The sequence below is a fragment of the Pieris rapae genome, chromosome 15 (genome assembly GCF_905147795.1).
Source record: "Pieris rapae chromosome 15, ilPieRapa1.1, whole genome shotgun sequence".
In the NCBI taxonomy this organism is placed as follows: Eukaryota; Metazoa; Arthropoda; class Insecta; order Lepidoptera; family Pieridae; genus Pieris; species Pieris rapae.
Genome location: NC_059523.1, coordinates 5,785,728 through 5,810,277, shown reverse-complemented (window position 1 = coordinate 5,810,277; position 24,550 = coordinate 5,785,728). Strand labels below are relative to the sequence as shown.

The 24,550-nt window shown below is 32.7% G+C and overlaps 1 protein-coding gene and 3 long non-coding RNA genes across 7 annotated transcripts; 3 read left to right on the top strand and 1 right to left on the bottom strand.

Moving 5' to 3' along the window:
- Positions 1 to 525: 525 nt before the first annotated feature.
- LOC111000004 (collagen alpha-1(III) chain-like) lies at positions 526 to 9,621 on the top strand. 4 transcript variants are annotated; one of them, XM_045631471.1, is made up of 13 exons: positions 526 to 626; positions 1,410 to 1,442; positions 1,804 to 1,851; positions 2,172 to 2,219; positions 2,784 to 2,825; positions 3,572 to 3,604; positions 3,884 to 3,919; positions 3,994 to 4,014; positions 4,093 to 4,140; positions 4,243 to 5,787; positions 5,917 to 7,593; positions 7,723 to 9,099; positions 9,400 to 9,621. In XM_045631471.1, exons 1-13 carry the CDS (start codon positions 551 to 553, stop codon positions 9,486 to 9,488), a joined length of 5,073 nt encoding a protein of 1,690 aa, XP_045487427.1. In that variant the 5' UTR covers positions 526 to 550; the 3' UTR covers positions 9,489 to 9,621. The 4 variants fall into 4 exon arrangements, with proteins under 4 accessions (XP_045487427.1, XP_045487428.1, XP_045487426.1 ...); XM_045631472.1 differs by having other exon boundaries at positions 4,243 to 6,825; positions 7,075 to 7,593; XM_045631470.1 differs by having other exon boundaries at positions 3,575 to 3,604; positions 4,243 to 7,593.
- Positions 9,622 to 15,448: 5,827 nt separating this feature from the next.
- Positions 15,449 to 16,161, top strand: LOC123689805. Its single transcript, XR_006750688.1, has 2 exons — positions 15,449 to 15,620; positions 15,836 to 16,161. It is a non-coding gene; the product is annotated as an uncharacterized LOC123689805 (long non-coding RNA).
- A 1,986-nt stretch (positions 16,162 to 18,147) lies between these two features.
- LOC123689793 lies at positions 18,148 to 20,797 on the top strand. The gene is made up of 4 exons (XR_006750680.1): positions 18,148 to 18,308; positions 18,376 to 18,402; positions 19,679 to 19,770; positions 20,720 to 20,797. It is a non-coding gene; the product is annotated as an uncharacterized LOC123689793 (long non-coding RNA).
- A 2,113-nt stretch (positions 20,798 to 22,910) lies between these two features.
- Positions 22,911 to 24,048, bottom strand: LOC111000003. The gene is made up of 4 exons (XR_002600407.2): positions 23,908 to 24,048; positions 23,642 to 23,668; positions 23,196 to 23,299; positions 22,911 to 22,954 (listed from the first exon to the last, which is right to left on the bottom strand). It is a non-coding gene; the product is annotated as an uncharacterized LOC111000003 (long non-coding RNA).
- Positions 24,049 to 24,550: the final 502 nt, after the last annotated feature.

The window sequence follows — 24,550 nt, the reverse complement described above, 5'->3', positions numbered from 1 at the left end:
TTTTGGCGCGATTAGAGTAAATTTTTACGATGCGCGCGCACACCGTCACGAAAAACCCGACATCCTGAAGTTAGCTACAGTCAACATTTTAGTTTTTTGAAGTTATGATATGAGTAAATTATTTCTATTGTTAGTGTCATTTTTTTTTCTACAAATTATTATATATATATATTATATTATTATACACTAGGTAAAGGCGATGGATAAAAAAAATTAAAGACTTTTATCTTATTACGCCAACGAAGTGTTATATCTAACGCGTGTTCATTACACACTAGTTTTTTTATTAAATACAAAATATCTACTTACACATCTAACTAAAACGAATGATTATAACTTTTTCACACCTTTATTAATTGTTTATCAAGAGCTCCAATGATAATCGAAATTTTATTAAAAGTACATCACGAGCACCGTACAGTTTATGATTACGAATTATTGTAATAAATTTATTAATACATCACGTTTTTTTTATTTTATTGTCTTTCACTATATATATTGATTCGTTTAATCAAAATATCATACCATCGGCCAAAAAGCAGGCCAAAACATGATGGAGAAGCGGCTTAAATTTATTTTTATTTATTTATTAGTTTTACCAGTGGGATTATTCGCTGAAAGTAATGGTAAGTAATCTAATAAAATTCTCGTGTCGCGGTGTTTGTAGTTAAACTCCTCCGAAACGGTTTGATCGATTCTCATGAAATTTTGTGTGTATATTGGGTATGTCTGATAATCGGACAACATCTATTTTTCATCCCCCTTTATGTTAAGGGTAGTCCAACTTAATTTTTTTTTAATTTTTAGATATTTTTTTTAATTTTATTTTTTTATGATATAGCATTAAAAATACATACAATCCCTAATTTTCACCCCTCTACGATCACCCCTATTTATAATAAATGGCAAAACGACGTGTGCCGGGTCAGCTAGTATTTTTATATAATTGTGCGAGAATTGAAAACATGTATACAGTGCGTCACGTGCTATTGATTGGGCTGGAATATTTGCATAAAAAATCGTACCTCAAGTCCTTGAATTTTAGCATTAAGTCTACAATCCACAATTTTTTTAAAAAGAGGAAGAATTAACTAATAATTTAAATTGGCGCGAATCATTAAGTTTTCCGCATCGTCTGTTGTCCCGCGATAATCTGTAAACTGCACCATTTTCACCAGTAGATAGAGTGATTAATTAGGAAGGTATAAGAAATTTACCAGTCACATACAAAAACCCGGAAGAAGCCACAGCGGAACATGACAATAATATAAATAAGAACAATTAATCACATTAAATAGGATTCTTCTAACCAGTATTGAACATTAAAAACTCTATTACATACCATTTTTTATTGAGACGTGTAACGATTATCAGTTTTAATAAATAACGTCATTCTTTTGCTGTTTTAGCGCCCAGTGAACAAGCAAATGCTGCCGCAAGTGGTAAGATGCAGGATTTTTGATGTGTTAGCTTTAAACCGGAAATAGTCCTGAAAAATTTGGAAAGGACAGTCACATGTCTACAATATGACGACTGTCTATTGAAATCGTAACACATGTGTTTATTATTATTATTAAAATGAAAAAAAAAACAAATGACATTCGAATTATAAAACTTATACGTGAAAAGCTTCAGACCTCATTCATGTTCTTATGATTTTGAATTCCTTGTCTGCATTTTCCGCTGAATCAGCAATTTTATTATAAATATATTATTTCCAAATTAATAATTGTTTATAATATTTATAATAACTTTTATAACTCTTAGGTTTTCTGTACTATACAATATTTTAATGTATTTTAGCTACCACCACTGGCGCGGGAAGTGCTACAGTACAAGCTGTTGCAGCAGGTAATAAGATTACTGTTTTACCTACCGATATATTTTATATACCTATACTTCATATGATATATTTTTGTTTATCCAAAATGTATACAATAATTTATTTTTTTATTTATTTTTTTTAATGCTAAAATAAATTTAATACTCGTGCGGTGAAGAAAAACGACATTCGACGTCGTCTGTCAGACTCAGAAGGATACCTACTTGCCTTTAAAAAAAACAAATGATCACGTAACAGATACAGAAATCGGTTGTCAATACCACGAGGGCTGTAATGCCACTTTTTTTTAAATTATAAGATTTGTATAACAATTCGCAACTTATTTTAGTGTCAACGAGTGCAAACGCGGCTGGCAGCGCTGGAGGTTCTGCAAGTGGTAATTATAAATTTAGCAGTTAACACATTAAGCGCTCTTTTCTCGGATCCGAGTGGAGTGGGCTTATAGTAGCGGTGCCGCCCACTAGGATCTGAGCGTCCCGTTCACATTTTTCAACCATTAAAATCCCGAGCTCTCGAATCAGAGTATTCGCCATCCAATGTGCTGCAAAACGTTCATATATTTTGCTTAATCAAAGTTAAGCATACCATACCATAAGAAGTTTTATTTCTGGCTATTACTTTATTTAAACAGTAGAAAAACTTTTGAAGCATATATCTAGTACCTTGTAATTTTGTTAAAGCTGTAATTACCTATCTTTATATATCCACCTTAATTTATAGACAATATTATTACCATTACCTAAACATCGCCATTAATGCCTGCCTACATCCTCAAGTCAAGTCCTCCTCTAACTCTCTAACTGGCTCCAGTGTGCTCTGTTACTAACAACCCTGGTCCACGTTTCACCTACTTATCTCTCATCTTAATACCATATGATGATTTCTATAAACATCCTGAGTCAGTTAAGTGGTAGTTAAAATATTTATTCCTTTTTTATAGCAAACGGCGCCGCCAGCGAAAGTCCATCAAATAAGTCTGAACGTGAGTACTAACAATATTCAACAAATATATTGTCCGCCACAACCTTTCAACGAAATACAGCACTACTGATTAAATATCTTAGTAATCGACTTCTAAATTGGCAAAAATCGTTTACAATTAGACTAGTAAGTTATTTGTGTTGTGTGTATCTTCGTCTGTATTATGTTTCCAAAATTATCTAATATATAAAATTCTCGCCTCGCGGTGTTTGTAGTTAAACTCCTCCGAAACGAGTTGACCGATTCTCATGAAATTTTGTGTGCATATTGCGTATGTCTGAAAATAGGACCACATTCATTTTTCATCCCCTATTTTTTTTTTTAATTTTTAGATTATTTTGTTTTATGATACAGCATTAAAAAAATATATACAACCCCTATTTTTGTTATAAATGAAATACATGGCAAAACGACGTTTGCCAGGTCAGCTAGTAATGTATAAAAACTTATCATGAAGTATAAGTTTATTGTCATATAAGACAAATTTTAATAAGTTCATTATTTATTAAATTTAAACGTTTTGAGCTCACATATTTCATAAAGGATTTTTTTTCGTAAAATATGTTTCGTAAATTAAAGTAATATTAATTTTAAAACTTCAAGAAAGGTAACATAACCATGTTTTTTTACATAAACATAAGTCGTCATAAAACATAAATCGAATACTGTAATGTTTTTATAAAAAGGGTTAAAAAAACATTACAGTATTCGATTTGACACTTAGATTAAAATGTTTTGTTTTTTCAGCAGCTTTAGGTTCTAAAAACTCCAATGATGATTGTAAGTTATCTTTTTGTTTAATTATTTTAATTCGTAATAAGGTTCAGATATACTTTAAGTATATAAGTTATATAGTAGGTTCACAACTATACAAAAGGATATTCCCCGTAATATTGGGGGTGTATTATACCCACTTGTTGAATCCACTGATTCAAATTTCGTAACTGAAACAACCCCGAATTTGTCGAACATTTTCCAGAATAAAATTTATAAGATAGAATCTTTATCAAACTTCTTTTCTGACCCTGTTTATTGTTGTATTTATTTTTTAAATTTCAGACTATTATGATGACTCATTAGAACCCTCCTCTTCTGGTAAGATTAGTTTATTTGAATTTTGATAATAAAGCTAATATTTAATTTAATTATTATACTTTCACTCATTTCAGGGGCGCAAGCTTTTGTCTCTGGTAAGTTAATGGATATACTGATTTTGCCTATTATAATTTTGTATAACAAAGACTTTACTTATATACTTTCTGAAACAGTTCAATCATCTGGAAATGCCCAATCTTCTGCTTCTGCAACAGCGCAAGGTATTGTAAATAACTCTCTTACTGACAAACGACAAATCAGTTTTTTTGACATTCATATATGGATTAAGTAAATTTATATTTCATTGAAGTTTTTTTCAACAGCGAATGCAACAACCAATAGGAGAAAAAGAAAAAGAAAGCCTCAGTCAACTCCTGGATCCCAGAATACATCGTCAAATGCACCTAATAGCACCATAGCAGAAAATAATAGTACGAAATCAAATAACACTAAGCCCTCTAATGAACAGAAAAATAATAGTACTGCTATAAATAAAAAACCAAAAAATGGAACCAAACCAGAAGGTAAAATATCTGGTCAAACAAATAAAACAGAAAGTAATAAAACACCGTCTAATACCAAAAATGAATCTAACGCAAAGGATAATTCTCAGAAATCATCAAAACCTGAGCATGATAATCAATCGAAAGAAAACAGTATTGAAAAAACGGCTATAAATGACAAATCTGGAGAAATCAACAGTAAAGAAAACCGAAATTCGGAAGGATCAAAAGAAAACAAAGAAAAAAATAATAGCAATGAACCTGAAGAAAAAACAAAAAATAAAGAAGATAATACTAAAGGCAAAAATGATTCAGGAGAAAATCCACAGAAACAAAACAAAAATAAATCAGGCGAAGCTAATAAGCAACATAAGGGCCACAGTTCTAAAATGGAAAGACATAAAAAAGGACATAAAAAAAGACAATCTGACGATTCTGATGAAGATAATCGAAATGATAAAATGCATAAACATCCAAAAAAACATCAACGACACAGGACACCTAAAAAACCTGAGTCTTCCTCGGAACAAAGTGAAAGCCAATCATCCTCAAGTGAAGAGAATAATAGTGGAATGAAAGAAAATAAACACAAAAAAAGTTCTGCTTCGAAAATTCATAGTAGGCAAAATAGATCAAGTAGGTCAGTTAATGATGAACCATGTGAAGATAAAATTATAGATGACTTCCGTCAATTTGAAAAGGTGAAAAATAGTGAAAACCCTAAAGAAAAAAAAGAGGAACCATGTGAAGAACATGTTTTAAACGAGCTGGAATCATTATCAAATAAAACGCCTAGCAAGCATGAAAAATCCAAGCCAGAAAAAGATGGATCTGGAAAACCAAGGAAAGGAAACTCACCAAGCGGAGAAAACAGTTCTTCTGAAGAACCTGAGGGCTCAAATGAATCAGGTTCACCTAGCAAGCCTGGCAAGCCTGGAAAATCGAAGCCCGGTAAGCATGGATCTGGAAAGCCAGGTAAAGGAAATTCACCAAGCGGAGAAAACAGTTCTTCTGAAGAACCTGAAGGCTCAAATGAATCAGGTTCGCCTAGCAAGCCTGGCAAGGCTGGAAAATCGAAGCCCGGTAAGCATGGATCTGGAAAGCCAGGTAAAGAAAATTCACCAAGCGGAGAAAACAGTTCTGAAGAATCTGAGGGCTCAAATGAATCAGATTCGCCTAGCAAGCCTGGCAAGCCTGGAAAATCGAAGCCGGGTAAGCATGGATCTGGAAAGCCAGGTAAAGGAAACTCACCAAGCGGAGAAAACAGTTCTGAAGACTCTGAGGGCTCAAATGAATCAGGTTCGCCTAGCAAGCCTGGCAAGCCTGGAAAGTCGAAGCCGGGTAAGCATGGATCTGGAAAGCCAGGTAAAGGAAACTCACCAAGCGGAGAAAACAGTTCTGAAGACTCTGAGGGCTCAAATGAATCAGGTTCGCCTAGCAAGCCTGGCAAGCCTGGAAAATCAAAGCCAGGAAAACATGGATCTGGAAAGCCAGGCAAAGGAAACTCACCAAGCGGAGAAAACAGTTCTTCTGAAGAACCTGAGGGCTCAAATGAATCAGGATCACCAAGCAAGCCTGGCAAGCCTGGAAAATCGAAGCCGGGTAAGCATGGATCTGGAAAGCCAGGCAAAGGAAACTCACCAAGTGGAGAAAATAGTTCTGAAGAACCTGAAGGCTCAAATGAATCAGGTTCACCTAGCAAGCCTGGCAAGCCTGGAAAATCGAAGCCCGGTAAGCATGGATCTGGAAAGCCAGGTAAAGGAAATTCACCAAGCGGAGAAAACAGTTCTGAAGACTCTGAGGGCTCAAATGAATCAGGTTCGCCTAGCAAGCCTGGCAAGCCTGGTAAATCAAAGCCAGGAAAACATGGATCTGGAAAGCCAGGCAAAGGAAACTCACCAAGCGGAGAAAACAGTTCTTCTGAAGAACCTGAGGGCTCAAATGAATCAGGATCACCAAGCAAGCCTGGCAAGCCTGGAAAATCGAAGCCGGGTAAGCATGGATCTGGAAAGCCAGGCAAAGGAAACTCACCAAGTGGAGAAAATAGTTCTGAAGAACCTGAAGGCTCAAATGAATCAGGTTCACCTAGCAAGCCTGGCAAGCCTGGAAAATCGAAGCCCGGTAAGCATGGATCTGGAAAGCCAGGTAAAGGAAATTCACCAAGCGGAGAAAACAGTTCTGAAGACTCTGAGGGCTCAAATGAATCAGGTTTGCCTAGCAAGCCTGGCAAGTCTGGAAAATCGAAGCCGGGTAAGCATGGATCTGGAAAGCCAGGCAAAGGAAACTCACCAAGTGGAGAAAATAGTTCTGAAGAACCTGAAGGCTCAAATGAATCAGGTTCACCTAGCAAGCCTGGCAAGCCTGGAAATTCGAAGCCCGGTAAGCATGGATCTGGAAAGCCAGGTAAAGGAAATTCACCAAGCGGAGAAAACAGTTCTGAAGACTCTGAGGGCTCAAATGAATCAGGTTCGCCTAGCAAGTCTGGAAAATCGAAGCCGGGTAAGCATGGATCTGGAAAGCCAGGTAAAGGAAACTCACCAAGCGGAGAAAACAGTTCTGAAGAACCTGAAGGATCAAATGAATCAGGTTCACCAACCAAGCCTGGCAAGCCTGGTAAATCAAAGCCAGGACAACATGGATCTGGAAAGCCAGGCAAAGGAAACTCACCAAGCGGAGAAAACAGTTCTTCTGAAGAACCTGAGGGCTCAAGTGAATCAGGTTCGCATAGCAAGCCCGGCAAGCCTGGAAAATCGAAGCCGGGTAAGCATGGATCTGGAAAGCCAGGTAAAGGAAACTCACCAAGCGGAGAAAACAGTTCTGAAGACTCTGAGGGCTCAAATGAATCAGGTTTGCCTAGCAAGCCTGGCAAGTCTGGAAAATCGAAGCCGGGTAAGCATGGATCTGGAAAGCCAGGCAAAGGAAACTCACCAAGTGGAGAAAATAGTTCTGAAGAACCTGAAGGCTCAAATGAATCAGGTTCACCTAGCAAGCCTGGCAAGCCTGGAAAATCGAAGCCCGGTAAGCATGGATCTGGAAAGCCAGGTAAAGGAAATTCACCTAGCGGAGAAAACAGTTCTGAAGACTCTGAGGACTCAAATGAATCAGGTTCGCCTAGCAAGCCTGGCAAGCCTGGAAAATCGAAGCCGGGTAAGCATGGATCTGGAAAGCCAGGTAAAGAAAACTCACCAAGCGGAGAAAACAGTTCTGAAGACTCTGAGGGCTCAATTGAATCAGGTTCGCCTAGCAAGCCTGGCAAGCCTGGTAAATCAAAGCCAGGAAAACATGAATCTGGAAAGCCAGGCAAAGGAAACTCACCAAGCGGAGAAAACAGTTCTTCTGAAGAACCTGAGGGCTCAAATGAATCAGGTTCACCAAGCAAGCCTGGCAAGCCTGGAAAATCGAAGCCCGGTAAGCATGGATCTGGAAAGCCAGGTAAAGGAAATTCACCAAGCGGAGAAAACAGTTCTGAAGACTCTGAGGGCTCAAATGAATCAGGTTCGCCTAGCAAGCCTGGCAAGCCTGGTAAATCAAAGCCAGGAAAACATGGATCTGGAAAGCCAGGCAAAGGAAACTCACCAAGCGGAGAAAACAGTTCTTCTGAAGAACCTGAGGGCTCAAATGAATCAGGATCACCAAGCAAGCCTGGCAAGCCTGGAAAATCGAAGCCGGGTAAGCATGGATCTGGAAAGCCAGGCAAAGGAAACTCGCCAAACGGAGAAAACAGTTCTGAAGAACCTGAAGGATCAAATGAATCAGGTTCACCTAGCAAGCCTGGCAAGCCTGGTAAATCAAAGCCAGGTAAACATGGATCTGGGAAGCCTGGCAAAGGAAACTTACCAAGCGGAGAAAACAGTTCTGAATCTAGTGAATCCTCAACAAGTAGTTCCGAAGATTCAAATAGTTCGGAAATATCCAGGAATAAAACACCAGGTAAAAAAGCGTCCTCCAGCGAAGATAGTTCGTCTTCATCTTCATCATCTGATACTGATGAATCTGATGAACCTTCAATTCCTACCAAAAATAATCCTAGCCGAGGCAACATCGCTTCCGCTGAAAAATATTATAGAAACATTAAAAATATTATAGAATTGTACCTTAGAAATGGATTGGAAAATGGTAAAAATGCAAATAAAGGAGATGTAGATAAGTTAATTAATCTTTATATTCGAGCAATACAAGCAAACCATAATAGGGCAACTAAAGAGGACATACAGAATATCATACAGTTGTACGTTCATGGCGTTAAAGGGAGCGGGGGTAAAATCAATATCACCGAGTTGAATAATTATCTGAATAAACTTAATTTACCCGAAGGCTCTCCCTTGTTATTGAAGAAATATTATAAATATATTTTAGACCTTGAAAAAAACGGCAAACTGAAAAAACCAATCTCGACAGAAAAACCAAAACGTTCCAATTCACCTTCACTGCTTAGCAGTATTTTAGACATATTTGATCACAATGCACAACAACCAAATAACAAGGGATTACCTGTGAATATTACAAGACCTGCGTCAAACCATACAAGCATACCTCTACCAAAATCCGGTAATATAAAGAACTATCCTAAGAACATCGAACAGATGTTACAAACGTGTAATACACTTTTAAGACAACAGCAACATTCTTCGATCAAACGTAGAAGATACCTAATTATGCCCCAACTAGAAATATCAGGTAAGTAAAATTTTAAAAAATAAATATAATGTAAATTATTAATTATAAGTCCTTGTTAACAGATAAGTTTAATACAAAAAAATCAGTGACTGCAACAAAATAACCTATCCACTCCAATAACACTTTATCATTTCCACATTTTAAGAATAGCATTGGTACCGTGGCGACATCGAGATTTTATAATAAAACATAAGTTAGGAAACTAAGACTAGCCTAACTATTATATTACTAAGGTATTTATATATATGATATTGTAACAGTTTCCATATATAAAATAAGGATTTTTTTATATGTTTTCAGGTAAAGAAAATTCCCGAACAAGGAGATTGAATTCTTCGGGAATGCGCCTATGCCCTTGCCCCGTTAATAATAAGAAAATAAAGGTATAGATAACGAAAATGATACATATTGTGTGATACAGACCTTGGCAACGTACACCGGGAACATATGAATTGCTATTTTTATATTGTATTTATTAAAGGTTGTTTATAACATTAAATATATTGAGCATCCAAAAATCCATATTTGTCTTTAAGTTTAAAATTTATGCACTAAGCTGAAAAAATCCCCCTTAGGTGTTTGTAATATTATACTTTTCACTAAAGGAACAATTTCTATAGAAGAAAAGCATATAATATAGTCATAATATTATATTAGTTAAGTTCGTTAAATTTATGATAGTTTTTGGTATTTGGAAAACAATACAATAAAAAAATCATATTTAGGATAAAAGAGAGGACTTTAAAGCATACTTTGTTGAATAAATTACCTCAAAAATAAACATACTCTATACATTTTTATTTGAATAATTGGTTAAATTTATCCAGCCCAAATTTATTTTTTATTTTTGAGAAAAATTCACAGAACAACCTAAAAAGATTTTCTTCCAAAAAATCAAACAGTACAGTAGGCTAGGCATTAACGAGATATAAAATTTGACTTGCACGTCAGAATACTACTGCATCCAAAAAAAGATAAAGGTCGTAACCAAAGTAAAGGTCGTAACTCGTAACTCAATCTGTGCAAAAAGAGGGGCCATAAATGAAAAATCAGTCATAGTACATTTAAATTCTAAGTATATATATTTGAATTTAATGCAATAAATAAATAAGATAAAAATCCTAGATGACGTCAACCTCTTCCAATTCATAAAGTACAGCAGGCTCAAGTCGATGGGACATGTGCACCGAATGGCGGACGATGGACCCCCAAGTTCGCTGAACTCACAACCCGGTGGCAAGAAAAAACCCGGTAGACTGAGGCTGCGTTGGTGGGATGTAGTTGTCAACAACCTCGAATACTAATACAACCTCGATAGATTGCGATGGCGAAGTATACTTTAGGAGGCTAAAGCCCACAAATAAATATTGATATTTAAATATAATTCCAGATTACTAAATTGAAAACCACAATATAGGTTAAAAAATTATAAAGTCACTTTTTATCTTTTATTTAGTTTTTCATTTATACGATCATAGATTATAACCACTATTATTGAGTCAAAAAATAATGTGAATGATATCACAATAGTATGATTTAAAGTTACTGGGGATTTTATTAATTACTTTTCGAGAGACATTATCGTTCGTCTCATGTCATGTAAAATTCAGGAATGCTTCACAAATTAGTTGCAATCCCTCTATTGAGACGAGAACACTACGCTTTTTGCACCAAGGCTCGTTTTTTATTTGCCACTGTCGGATATTAATAAATAAATGAAACAAACCAGCTGATAATGATAATGGTTAAATATATAAGTTTATGAGAATAATTCAAGAGTGAGTATTTAAATTTTTAATTTAAGATATAGATAGATTAACGAAATAATGTTAAGAGATTACCCTTAACAAAAGAAATTAAATTTATATCTCTTTAATATTATTATAGATGCTCCCAAAATACAATGACACGTTTCATCATTACATGTGAAAGTTTTCACTATACTTATATGACAGTTGACCGAAATCATAAATTAATAGTGTATCATATACCCAATACTATGGTAAAAATACCTTTATTATATTATTTTTATTATATTATATATATATATATATATATATATCTGGTGGTTAGAATTTTGTCAGTGTTTAATAAATGCATAACGTTACGCTTAGTCGCTACCAGCACGGCTGCCTCCAAATATAACTATTTTATACAATATACATATTATGCCGTGTGACCCAGCCTTGGTACTTTAGATGTGCGCCGCGGTGATTTTGTTTGGTAGGTGCGCGGGTAAAATCATAAAGTTTGGCTTTAGATGCATTCTTAGTATCCCAGCATGAATTGTTGTGTCAGTGTCTCGGCGTGGACTGCGAGATGCAGTTGAGGGCTGGAGCACTGAGGGCGTCGGCCCGTTATAACAATTATTAATGTAAAACATTAAATTAACGAAATTTCATATTTTTTTCTGAAATGGATTACTTGGTTTGCGATAAAAAATATCGTGTAAATTTCAAAATCATGTTCTATATACAATTTACAATATTTTCTTCATAAATGAATTAAAAGTGTCAGAATTTGGCTATGTTTGGATTTTTTTTCTATCGAGTGAAGTTATTTAAATCGTGTATCGATATGGATAAATAAACTACTCAACTTCCCCATTTATTTTTCTATGCGCCCTACTTTAAGAAACGATGACGAAAAATGGAACGAAACAATGTACTTTTTTAAGAGTTGGCGATCAGATAAAGATTAAGAACGTGAAATGCTGACTTATCGGTGTTAACTAAACTAAACTAGGTAATCTATTCTTAAAAACTGAGCAAAAGATTTAAGATAGCTTACTCTGTCTGGACTAATAATTCTGACTGATTCCCACTGCTGCAACAAGGTTCCTATAAATTTACTTTCATTTTCACAAAATTCCTTTGACATGTTGAGGGCTAAACTTAAAAATGCAAATACGTGCGCGGGTCGCGTTTAAAAGTACTAAGTGCATTTTAATTTATTTAAATGAGGGGCTTAACAAACGAAACTACTACAATTGGGACATAATTCTTCTTTGTTGTAATGTTAAGAATAATCCTTCAGAAGTATGGTTATGAGTTTAAAACTCTATTGAAACAAAACTAACCGACGTTATCAAAACTTATGCTTAACTGAAATTATTCATCAATTAAATGATTATGGCTGGTTCATCAACAAAAAATCGTTATTTCATAAAATAAGAGTACAATGCACAACACATCCACGGTGCCATCAAGTAGCGAGTAGGAAAACTACAATTTAAATTTTAAAAATTATAAAGTCGTGTAATTATTTAATAAAAGCTAAAAGTCAAAATATGTTGGGTTCCATTTTTAAATCTTACGACGAGTATATCAATTGAATATTGATAATACAGCTTATATTCTGATTATTTTATTTTTAGATTATTTTTAGATTATTAGCAAAGAAAATAGTCTGAAAAGGGTTGGAGGCGGCCTTTACCCAAGAGGTATCCATAATAAGGAACTAACATTTAGCTGTAAGTAGGTAAATAATAAAAACATATGAAATCTAAATAATTATATCGGAATAAAATAACCCTGTATTATTATTAATACAGTGGGCCCTCAACATAATGAAGTGCCAGTTTGAATAAAAGCCAAACGTCAGCATATTTTTAAGACAACATTAAATCGAACTTTCTCTATCGTGATAGTAATTTATTTTTACGAGCACTATAAAATAACTCATATGAACAATAAAAAATATTACCGAAACACGATTTGTATTTATATGTATAAAATTAAAATTGCTGATTGTAAATTGATTACCTAAACAATAAGATTTTCGTATCGCTGCAAACTTAGATTGTATCAGCTGTTTTGTTGATAATTTTTATCCTTTCGGTTTTTTCGTGTCAGGCTAACGCCGCTAATTTCTCTTTATCGTATGATTTCGTATTAAACGAAAACTTGTGGCTGAAAGTCGCCCTACTACTCCCTAGTATATTATTGCTTAAGTTTACTATAGAGTATTGTAAAAATTATGCACACAATGATTTAGGTAGACTTACGAGAAAAGACTAGACTAGGTGGGCGTAAAGTGATCTTTTATGCCTAAGAGCGCGGCCACACGATGCGGTAACTGTGCGGTGTGGCGCCGGAGCGGTGCCGCAAAGTCATCCTACATACAAATTACTATACTACATCACACGACGCGTTGCGCCAACGCGCGGCGTCGCACCTCAAGCGCGCTGAACTTGTGACCTGCGAGACGAGGCGGGGAGGGGTAAAATACCCCTATATATATATATATAGGGGTATTTTACCATATAATAGTAATAGGGGTAAAATAATACGCAACGCGCGTGTGGCACCCTATAGCTCGAAATATTGCGCCGCATCGCATTGAACCGTTACTGCATCGTATGGCTTTAGCCTAACATATTGTTTCTCCGGAACATACAACTCCAGTAGAAGCATAGAATGCTAAATAAAATGCCTTTACTCTGTTATGAGCTGTGTTGGCCGAGTGGCTTCAGCGTGCGACTATCATTCCTGAGGTCGTAGTTTCAATCCCCGGCTGTGCAACAATGGACTTCGTTTCTACGTTCGCGTTTAACATTGATAAGGAAAACCACGTGATAAAACCGGTTGGCCTTAGACCCAAAAAGTCTAGTCAGGCTCAGAAGACTGATGACTTACTTGCCGAATATTAATCATAAAACAGACTGAGGCCCAGACCTAAAAAGGTTAAAAAGCCACTGATGTTTTTTTTTAATTCTATTACGACACAATAGTGAAGGTTTACAGTTACACTATTGGATTTTGATACTTATAATTAAATTAAATGCCTCACAATAATGCAAGCCCAACTTAACTGAAAACAAGATAAGATTATGGTCGGGATGTCCACCAGTAGATTATTTTTTCTATATGAGCAAGAAAATACTTGCTCGCACGTAGACGTTAGGGAAAAGCATCGTGAAGAAGCCATATTACGGACCTAAAATCCGAGAATAGGTATCAGCTGACGACATTTATCGTCTATGGTCAAAAGCTCCATGAAATGTATCTGCCTCTGCCACATTGTAAATAAAGGCAAAACAAAACAGTAGGGCAATAAACTCCAGTTTAGGCCTTAGATTTATCTGTATCTGTCTTGTTTGAATTTTTAATAAAATTTTAATATGATTTTTCTTAGGGAAGTTCGTGTACTGCCTAAAACGCGGTTACGATAGTTTACTTCACAGTACGCTTGTATGTTAGTGCATCCGAAAGCATGACTTCACGAACCCCATTCCAACAATCGAGTCTCTAAGCCAACACTGCTCTGTAACAACTTCAGGAAGAATGTTTTAATATAAACTATACGTCAGTGATATTAACGGAGTAAAGGAATAGTATAAATTGCAATACTAAGCAATATTACTAAGCTAAGTAGTAAGTTACAATAGACCATCGTTTCTCAACCATTTTTATATCGTGACCCACGAAAAAGCCAAAAAGTTACTCAGCTCCGTCACACTAAAATTCTGTTAATATCTACATAGCGCGCTATTTTTACGAATATTTTCTACTTATATGTAGTTTGTGTTTATTATAATTTTAATTTAATTTATTATTTAATTTTAATGAATATATTTAATTATTTTTTTTCAATAGAATGTAGACCCCCCCTTGAGCAATGATGCCATAGAGAACTTAATATCTTTCAATCTCAATATTTACTTGTATCAAAAACCAAAGAATTTAATATACCTTAACTACGTTATTTAATCTAGTTGTGAAGATGAACCAAATTAACGGTTAGAATAACTTTATTTCTCATAGGAATAAAAAAAAATTCGCTTACTGAGAAAAAAACATTACAAGAGACTAAATAATTATTACTAGAACGCACAGAAGGTACCTATACAAAAATTCAAAAACAAATACAATAACAAAAATGCAGGTAGACACAACAGACTCGAAACAAAAACATAGGTTTAGGATTGGACTTATTACTAGATGTGGCATTGATGGCATAGCCTGATATAACAGGTTTATATTAATTACTTTTTATATTTATACATTATATTATATGTATTATATTACGCTATACTATATTATATTATATATATATTTAATAAGACTATTTTATTTTTAGTTTATTGTTCTATTTAGATATTTTAGGTAAATACATTTATATGATTTATATGGGTTCATAAAATATTTTATGTACCTATTGGGTTTTATTTGTTTTTGTCTAATAGAAGTAATTAATAATTAATATTTAAACTTTAGCGGTGCAAATCTAATCGAATTACTAGTATTACAATATGAGAATTAATACTATTGAAAGCTATTACAAAATTATTCTAGATTATAAATTACTATGTTGTGCAAAACAATATTTATTTAAATACTCGAAACCCATGAATTCACTATAATTTTTTATGGTTTATGATCATTTCAGGTATATAAATAACGAAAGGTTTTTATATCACAATCATAATTATTGTTGTATTTCAATCGTTAAAATGTTCACGAAATTGGTAGCCAGGTTATGTTTGATCAACTTTATTATTTTCTGCGGATCCAGAATGGGTAAATTCACACTTCTAATTAAACAAAATTTAACAAGAAATATAATGCAATATTTTGGGCAACCGAACAGTCGTTTAGTAGATTTCATTGGGTTTATTATGTTTAAAAGTATTGACGATAACAACAGATTTCAGAAGGCTGGTCTTTTAACATTCAGCTATGTTCCAAAAATCTCGTATTGTAAGCTATAATTACTGTATTTTAAAATTTTGCAGCCTTTCCCCATCTCCCAGGACTATCAAAAATGTTACCACATGAAGAAACTACTTCAACAACCAGTGTTCCTCCGCAAATTAATGTAGACGTCAATGTGCACGCAGAGACGACGCCGCAACCATCGCAAACATATCTCTTAAGCAAGGAGAATCTATCAAAGGATCAATCGTAGCTGTTATAGCAACGAAAGGATTTTATTCCAAAATTAATATGATAAAATAAACATAATCTTCTATTTTTTCACATAAATATTCATATTAGTCATTGTTTATAAATTATCGGGACTTGTAAAATGTTGTCGTTTAATAAATTAATATACACAGAATCCGTATTTGATTTTTTTTTATTTTAAAATTCCACCAAGGAAATATACCTTTCTGCTTTATATTATAGGTTTCACAACTGTGTAGGTACTTAAATATGAAAGCAATATTGTAAAACAAACTAACAGTTTAGATAATTATAGAGTTTAAATCATCACAACTTTAATATAACCAAAAAACGAAAAGTACTAGTACATTACATAAATGTAATTGGTGATCAGTGAATAAAATATATATTACAAAAAAAATATATAGTTATCAACTTTTTTTGAGAAAGCAATCAAATTATGCGAAATAAATTACTTAAAATCATTAAAATAACAAAATCGTGATTATAAAATTCGTTGATTCTGAATAAAATGCATGGTATGGAAAAAAATCTTCATTCCGAATTCAACATGAAGAACACCGCACTTGTTTTCGTCTTCTTGGTATCGTGTTTCATATTCGCCACTGGCAAGTTTATTTTTTTATAATTTCATAGAACAATATACTGCTAATAATATAGTTTTAGAAACCAAAACATATTTTAAGTAAAAAAAAAACATGTGTGTTTTTCACCTACACACGTGGTAGGAGTGAAACCTTCAAAAACAAAGTTTTTCTAATAAATCATATGTAAATTAGACGTTTTTCACTATCTAAATGTATTAAACTTTTCTTTAAAAATAGTATATTTTAATGATAAATTTTAATTTATAACTATAATATAAATCTTTAAATCTTATAAATTTATGTTTCTGTCTTCTTTTACTGTCGCTTTTTCCGTTGCATCCGGTTTGAAATCACAACGATTCTAAAGAAGTTTCAGTTCAATATAATGTATTTTTAATTTCCACAGCTCATGATAAGACAATCATAAATGGTGAGTACATCCATATAAATATACAAAAAATAATTCTTGCTCAATATAACCATAATTTACGGCACTTAAACCCATTCAAGTAAACCCGGCCATGCCAAACCCCAAGATAGTTATTATTTTCTTTATATGCAAGTGTGCCTGATATATATAGTTTTGAGACATACCAGAAAATGGTAAACAAACTCTTCACCTAACGAGTAGTTAAGTGACTGCGAAGGAAAAATCAATCAGTTCACGTGTAGTGTGAACGTCCGAGGTTGAGTCAGACTCGAGATCATAGGATCTCCTTGATAATATGAATTTAATTTTATTCCAGTCATACCAGTAAATAAAGCAAGTAACACGGACGACCAATCAACAAAGCAAGATCAGAGTCATGGCGGAGGTATTTTACAGCCGTTAGAGGACGCAATATCTTTATTGCCACTTGGCAAGGCTTAAAAATGTTTCTCTTATAAATTGTTATTTAGTATGAAGTTTAAATCAACTAAACATATATTAGGGATTATACATAAGTTATTCCTTGTGATTGGAATGCGGGCTTTTGACTAAAATATTTATTTCAATCATTTAAATTATGATTAAACAAGTTGATGTGTACTGTAGAAAATAGTAAACGATTGTTATAAAAACCGGATTTAAAAAAAAATTACATAAATTCAAATTGACTAGACAATATATGAAGTTTCTAGAAATATGTTACAATAGAGGTCCACAATTATGTTTTGTTTTCGCATTATTAGTATCTGTTATACATGACTATTAGAAGTATTAAGTTCAACCTAAGAAACACGTTTTGATTAAAATAAAGGATTAGGTCTTACAGCTTTCGTTTCATTTGATACTGTTTTTTTCAGTTTGTTTATTTCCTTTAACGCAGACTTCTGACTCGTCAGCAAAGTAAAAAATCTCTAACTGGTTTACAGAAAGTATTCCACGTGTGTAAACATTAATATAATTAATTAATAATTAATTTAAGCGTAATTCCCGACGCGTTAAATAATATCAGTGAAATATAAAGTCCCTGGACACTATGGCAGGGGAGCAGAGGGAAAATTAAATTAAAAAAAAAAAAAAACATTAATATAAAACAATGTAATAAACACTTAATTAAATATAAATATTATGTCTTTATTCATATTGTCACGTTTGTGATAAGACGTTTTTAAGTTATATTAAAGGTGACAAATTCGCTTAAACATATTAGTTGTTAACAGACAAGCAAGATGGATAAGGTTCTGCTATGTGTTCTGGTTCTTTCCTGTTTGTTTATGTGTCAAATAGGTAATTTATAACTTAATGAGATACATATGAGTTTATAAAGATAATTTTCTAACTTGTTTTTTTTTAGCTTTGGCAAAGGACACTATTATAAATGGTAAGTACTATATTTTAAGTCGTTTCGTAAATTATATAGACATGGCAGATTCAATTAATACAAAAAAATGAAAAAAAATAAGACTAATGCTGTTTAAGTTTAATGCTAAATAATGTTAAGTCTCTATCTATCTATCGGCAAATTTAAAATTATCTATTTATAGGTTATCTTTCTTGGAAAGGGCTTTAAATCTTAGAGTTCTCTAGTAGTACGAATCCGAAGATATAAAAAAGTTTGCAGGTTCAATGTGGATTTGCACCACTAGAACTAATAAACTCGTCAATATAAATACATCTGATGTATGACAATCGTTTATTAAGGGCAATTGGTTAAGGTCACTTTTTTGAAAATTTCTCTCAAAATAGACGTTAAAACTTCATCACAACAACCATCTAGGAAGTCACCATTTTTATCTCTAATACGTAGCTTTCTCCCTTAAAGGTAGACAAAAACGTCGAACGTTACTAAAAATGGCAAGAGCGCATTGAATCTATAATAAAAATTTGTTAGTTGCAAAAACTGCAGCTCACTGCATTTTTAAATTATGGTATTCCCTTTAATAAAAGTAAATAATAATAATAATGATCTATTGCTACAGCAGTCGTCAATATGAGGCTCAGGTTTCACTTCTTAGAATTTTTTTTTTATTTCATAAAAAAGTTGTGATTTGCATTCTGTCTGACACGTCATCATAGGTTTCTGAATTTGAGGCATTCCGGTTTCCTCACGATTTTCCTTTGCCGAACGAAAAACGAGTATAAGTTAGATTATAGTTGGATTCGCATATACAGTTCGTGCACAGCTGAACCTACGACTTCAGGGATTACAAATTACTCTTACTTTCCCCGTACTAGACTGTCTAAAGTTAGTAATTCTTTTTTGGGAAAAGGGATACTCTTCTTTAATAAAATCCCAGAGGCTCTTTTATCTCTGCCTTTTATTAAACTTAAGAAATGTATTAAAGAAAAGCTGTGTAATAAAGCTTACTATAAAGTTAGTGATTATCTATGTAGGTAAACGGGTCTGGGGCTAGTGCTGGGCAGGCTACTTCTAATTAATTTGCTATATTTGTTTTAAATATTGTAGAATTGTTTGATGATTGGCTTTTTTTTAAAAGATAATAAGTGATACCATGATGATTTTATGTTCCAAATAAACGTATTTCATTTCATTTCATTTCATTTACTTATTATTGGAATCTGCTACATTAATTTTTATGACATAATTATTACAATTAAGCTTATCCTTAATAAACAATCTAACCGTTTTTCACTAGTAAGACCAATAAACGATGCCGAGAATAGCGACAAACAAAGTACATCACAACGACAAAAAAACAGTTTGGGTTCTCTTTTATGCCTGGGCGGGGTAAGTCACATTTTTGTACTAAGAATTGTCTAGGAGGTGAAAACGTTACGAATAAATGATGACGACGATTTTATTGGACACAATTAACGTCGGATCGGACGGAGTGTTTGGACTTGTTTCACCATTCAGTATTAGATAAGAATTTAAAATCTGTATCTGTAGAAAATGAAAAAAAGTAGACGTATATAAAATTTATTTTTTATGTTTAAATTAAGACAATCAAAAAACCTTATGATAGCAAAATCAGTGATATAATTTGAATTTTAACTGGTCAAAACTGGTCAATTATAACTAGTTAAAATTATTATGATAAGTGAAAATATGGTGGATCAGGTGCCGTGGAGGGGAAAGGCTTGAAGAGAACAAATTTTAAGATTACTATTTTGCAGCGCAATGTATCTATATTTTCAATTAGTATAACATTTAACTCGCATAAGCAACGACGCATGTATAAGTTATCTATCATAATCGACTATTATTAAAATTTATAGCCAAGCCTAATTTTCTTTTCAGTATTCATACTGAAATATTTTTTAACGCGATTTTTTAAAAGCCTTGTAATAATACAAAGGAATCGAACGTGAACTTATTTTCGGCGAACATTTACTAAACCATTATACTTAATACGTAGATAATAGTAAAACAGGATTTGGTAACCTTACAGTATTTACGTACACTGTACTTAAAGAAAGTGATAGCGATAGTTTTTGAAACCCCAAAAATAAATGCTGCCGAAAAAGTGACGTATGTGATCTCTTCTGATAACAATTTGACAGACAAAGATATCAGAGTACCTACTTTATTTTAAATGATACCATCTAGTAGTAGTCTGCTATAGTTTATAATAATAAGTTTTTAATATTATAACGAAATACCAATTAGGGCCAAATATAAAAGAGTGTATCTGAAAATTGATGTAAAATTCTTACTTATATTTTTTCTGTTTCAGATGTTATGTTAAAATGGATGCCTTTAACTTTCCAACTTAAAATTTAATAAAAACGTAATAAAAGTGTTATTTACTTGATTTGAGACTTTTATTTAACAAATTACTATATAGATAAAAAATATTTTTTATCTATATACTAATTTTTTAAAATACATAAACTTTAAAATATATTAAATACTTGTCTATAATAATATTGTAAAGAGGAAAGATTTGTATGTTAGTAATTTTTTAACGAATTACCTCAAAAAGTACAGGACCGATTTTAAAAATTCTTTCAACATTGCATTTTATTATATGCGGTTTTAAATTTGATGTATTCTCTCTACGAGGCCTGAAGATGCGGTGAAAGTGTATGAAAATGACAAAGAAGAGACCCCTAAGGAAAAATGGGCCCACTGCTTTTCTAAGTGATGTGTTCAGTAGAACGGAGATTACCTACTTTGAATAACAATAAAAGTATAGGCTTTCTATATTAAGCCGTTTTTCATCTTCTAAATATTTTAAATGGTGTTACCATATTTGTAGAAATAATTGTAGAATTTGTATTGATAATAAAAGCCTTTTATTAAACTTTATCTAATTTAACTTTATTTAACCAATTTCTGTAAAGTTGCAAATAGTAGATCATTTTTCGAAAATAAGTTTCACTTCTTACGTGTGTACACGCAATTTTTTTATTTTATTTCTTACAGCTCTAGGCAATAGAACATACTAAGTCATACTAATTACCCACTTCATATATGTATACTATACAGTATACATATCCTTGAGCCACTCTCAATTTGATAGTATAAAGAATGAAGTGCTATTAGAATTATCTTGAGATTAACTCTTCAAAACGTTTGTTTACGTTTACTCTATTTGGGATCATAAGATCATCATGGTATCACTTATTCCACGTCATTAAATTCGAGCCTGTTGCCATCCCTACTCATCAGCAAAGAAGACAGAGGGTGTTTGCCGAGAGAAAAAGCCGGCGTAAAAAACTCTCGGTATTCTTTTTAAAAAAAAGCTAATTTTCAAACAATTCTACAATATTTAAAACAATTTACATTTACAAGAATGGTACGTCATAGGGGCTGATGGGACGCCATCTTGCCTGTGTGAGCAGAGCACGAGAAAAACAGGGTTCTCGTAGCACACACAATAGTTCTATAGTTTCTGATACTTTTAAGAAAGAATTATGGGCATGTAAGTCCAGAAAATTAGTTTTTTTTAAGAAGCATTAAAAGTTTTGCCAGCTTTCCGATCACAACAGAGCATTTCTTATTGATTTCGATGAATAAGGTCTTATTAAAACAACACATTCAATTGTAATAGTTTCTAACAATTTAATTTAAAAAATATAATTTAATTATAAATAAGCTTCAATTATAAAATAAGGAGCATTTTTCTTACTTGTTACTAAATTAAAAAAAGTCATATTCAGTTCAGTCAGTCATACAGAGATGGGAACTTCGCGGTTTGTTTTAGATCTCTTAAATGTCTAGACAAACTAGTTAACACCAAGGCCTGAAATGTTCTTCTTGTATCAGCAGATCATAGATATCCATGTATGATGAAAATTATATAAATATTTTTTATGGACTCTGGTCCTTGAGATTTTGAACCATCTACTCCTGGGTGCAGGAAGCGTAATTTAGCAACATAGTAAACGTTTTTGGTAGCAAGTTTGATAAATATTAATCAAAAGTTTTGAGTAAAATTTGCTTATAGTTCTTAGAGCATGTAAACTCTTTAGGTATTATGTAAATCAACTATATTCCTACGGTACCGGTAATCAAAAAACAAATGTATCAAAGTCTACCATGCTGTCTTAGTTCACATCAATACAAAAATCTTAAGAAAACAATTGCAGAGAACGGCACTATTTTATACCAAATAAACCAATTACGTATAAATACAGAATGTTGTATATTGATAAACCGCATTGAAATCTGTTGTGTAGTCCAAAAGTATTCTACGGACGATGTAAAGAGAATGTAAAAATGAGTGTTGAATTACCATTAAGGACGCAAAAAATAAAAACAATGTCTTTTTTAATATTTTTTATTTATAACATGAAGTTTGTCTTCAAGTAAAGTCGGCTCACAAACCTAACGCAAGCTTGGAGAAACAGTATCAAGATTGTTTATACGATTTTGTATGTACAAGATTTCAGGTTGAACTCTTTAGATTACAACAGTAGGTATGTGAGTAACGACTTCTAATCTGGACTGTCAAGATGGCAGCCACCTGAAACAAAACCCTGTATTTTATTGAACAATTTGTTGCAAACTACAATACTAATCATCTTTCAGGATAAATTATTACTTAGTAATGTTAAACAATTATGATCCAAAATACGTGTTTTAATGAATAAATTTGTCGTTTAATAATGTCGTATGAAATTGTTTTATTTTAATCATTTAATAAAATTGGACTATTGCGTTACGTTTAGTTACGTTTAGTTACGCAATGATAAGTAGAAACTTACTACTTATGGTAGAAATGGTAAGTGTAGGCCCCTCTTTTTGCTTTGTTTTTGTGAGCCCTCAGTGTCCTGATTGTTGGAGTTCTGGGCAGAGTTGGATGGGTTTACTAGAAAAAAAATATTTTTAATCGCTTAAATTTATACGGGATAATTAACAATAATAATATTTCAAAAGTGAACTTTGACTACTATAATAATATATAGTATATATACTATACGATGGGATACTAGTTATTAAAATAAATAAAAGAAATACAAAAAATTGGAATGACGATTGTATGGCAGTTTGATTGTGATTGGTAAACAACATAACATGTAGTCCAACACGTGTTCACGAATCATTTCGCCAATTCAAATTATAAAGTCAGCGCTATTATTCGCTTCTTATTTCAACTATACTAGAACAGGCTTTGTGTAAAGTACTATATTAATATGTTATAAGCACATACCTCGAATAGCATCGGATCCAGGTTCAGCTGCAAACGAAGGAAATGGCTGGCTTAAATTTATTATATTTAATATTTTATACATTTATTATAATTATATTTTAAAACATATATTTTTAGTCAAAAACGCAAAGCTAGAACATTTTTTAATAACAATTAAATAAGTCTAAGTTCCGTAAATATTTAAACTACAAACGCAATTTGATATTTGACTATAACAGTAGACAGAGTACACTATAGTATTGATAGTCTGTTAGTTTATTACTTACGTGAACTGTAAACTGTCGCAATGACACATGATAGTACTAGAAGAGTTAAAATAAATACTTTTCCGTTCATTTTGCTGGTTATTAGCACTCTGATGTATTTTCCTAAAATGTTTATGCTTATATAGTTGAAAGTGGTATAATTTTATGAATGTAAATTTACGATGTTTTAATAAAAATGTAATTTTTATTTTATAACGGTCACGATTTTTTTAATTACCATATTCAATTGACTAGTAACTATACCTGGCATCAAATCTGCGATCACAAATATAAAAAATATTTTATTGTAACTGTTCTTAAATATTATTAAATAATCAAGTTAATATTATATAAAGTAAAAAATATTTAAGGCCTTTTTAATTCGACAAATTTATTAATAAGACGCATACATCTATAATATATCTTTTGCAAGATTTTCTTCAATATTCCTACGTTTATATTACCGACTCCTTACCGACGACTCCATAACGACAAAAACATTCAATTTATTGACATAAATCTCGAAATCATGGTTCAATCATAATGGCACCACGAATTTCAAGGCATGTAGATCTATGTGTAAAATCACTTAGATCTACATGCAACTGTGTAGCCGCCGCATAAATGAACCCATATTGTACTATTTAGGAAAGGTTTAAGGGGG

Coding starts and splice junctions, on each gene's coding strand:
- LOC111000004 (XM_045631469.1), top strand. CDS start 551: ATGATGGAGAAGCGGCTTAAATTTATTTTTATTTATTTATTAGTTTTA. Junction 1,443..1,803: donor AGCAAATGCTGCCGCAAGTG/GTAAGATGCAGG, acceptor AATGTATTTTAG/CTACCACCACTGGCGCGGGA. Junction 4,141..4,242: donor TGCTTCTGCAACAGCGCAAG/GTATTGTAAATA, acceptor TTTTTTCAACAG/CGAATGCAACAACCAATAGG.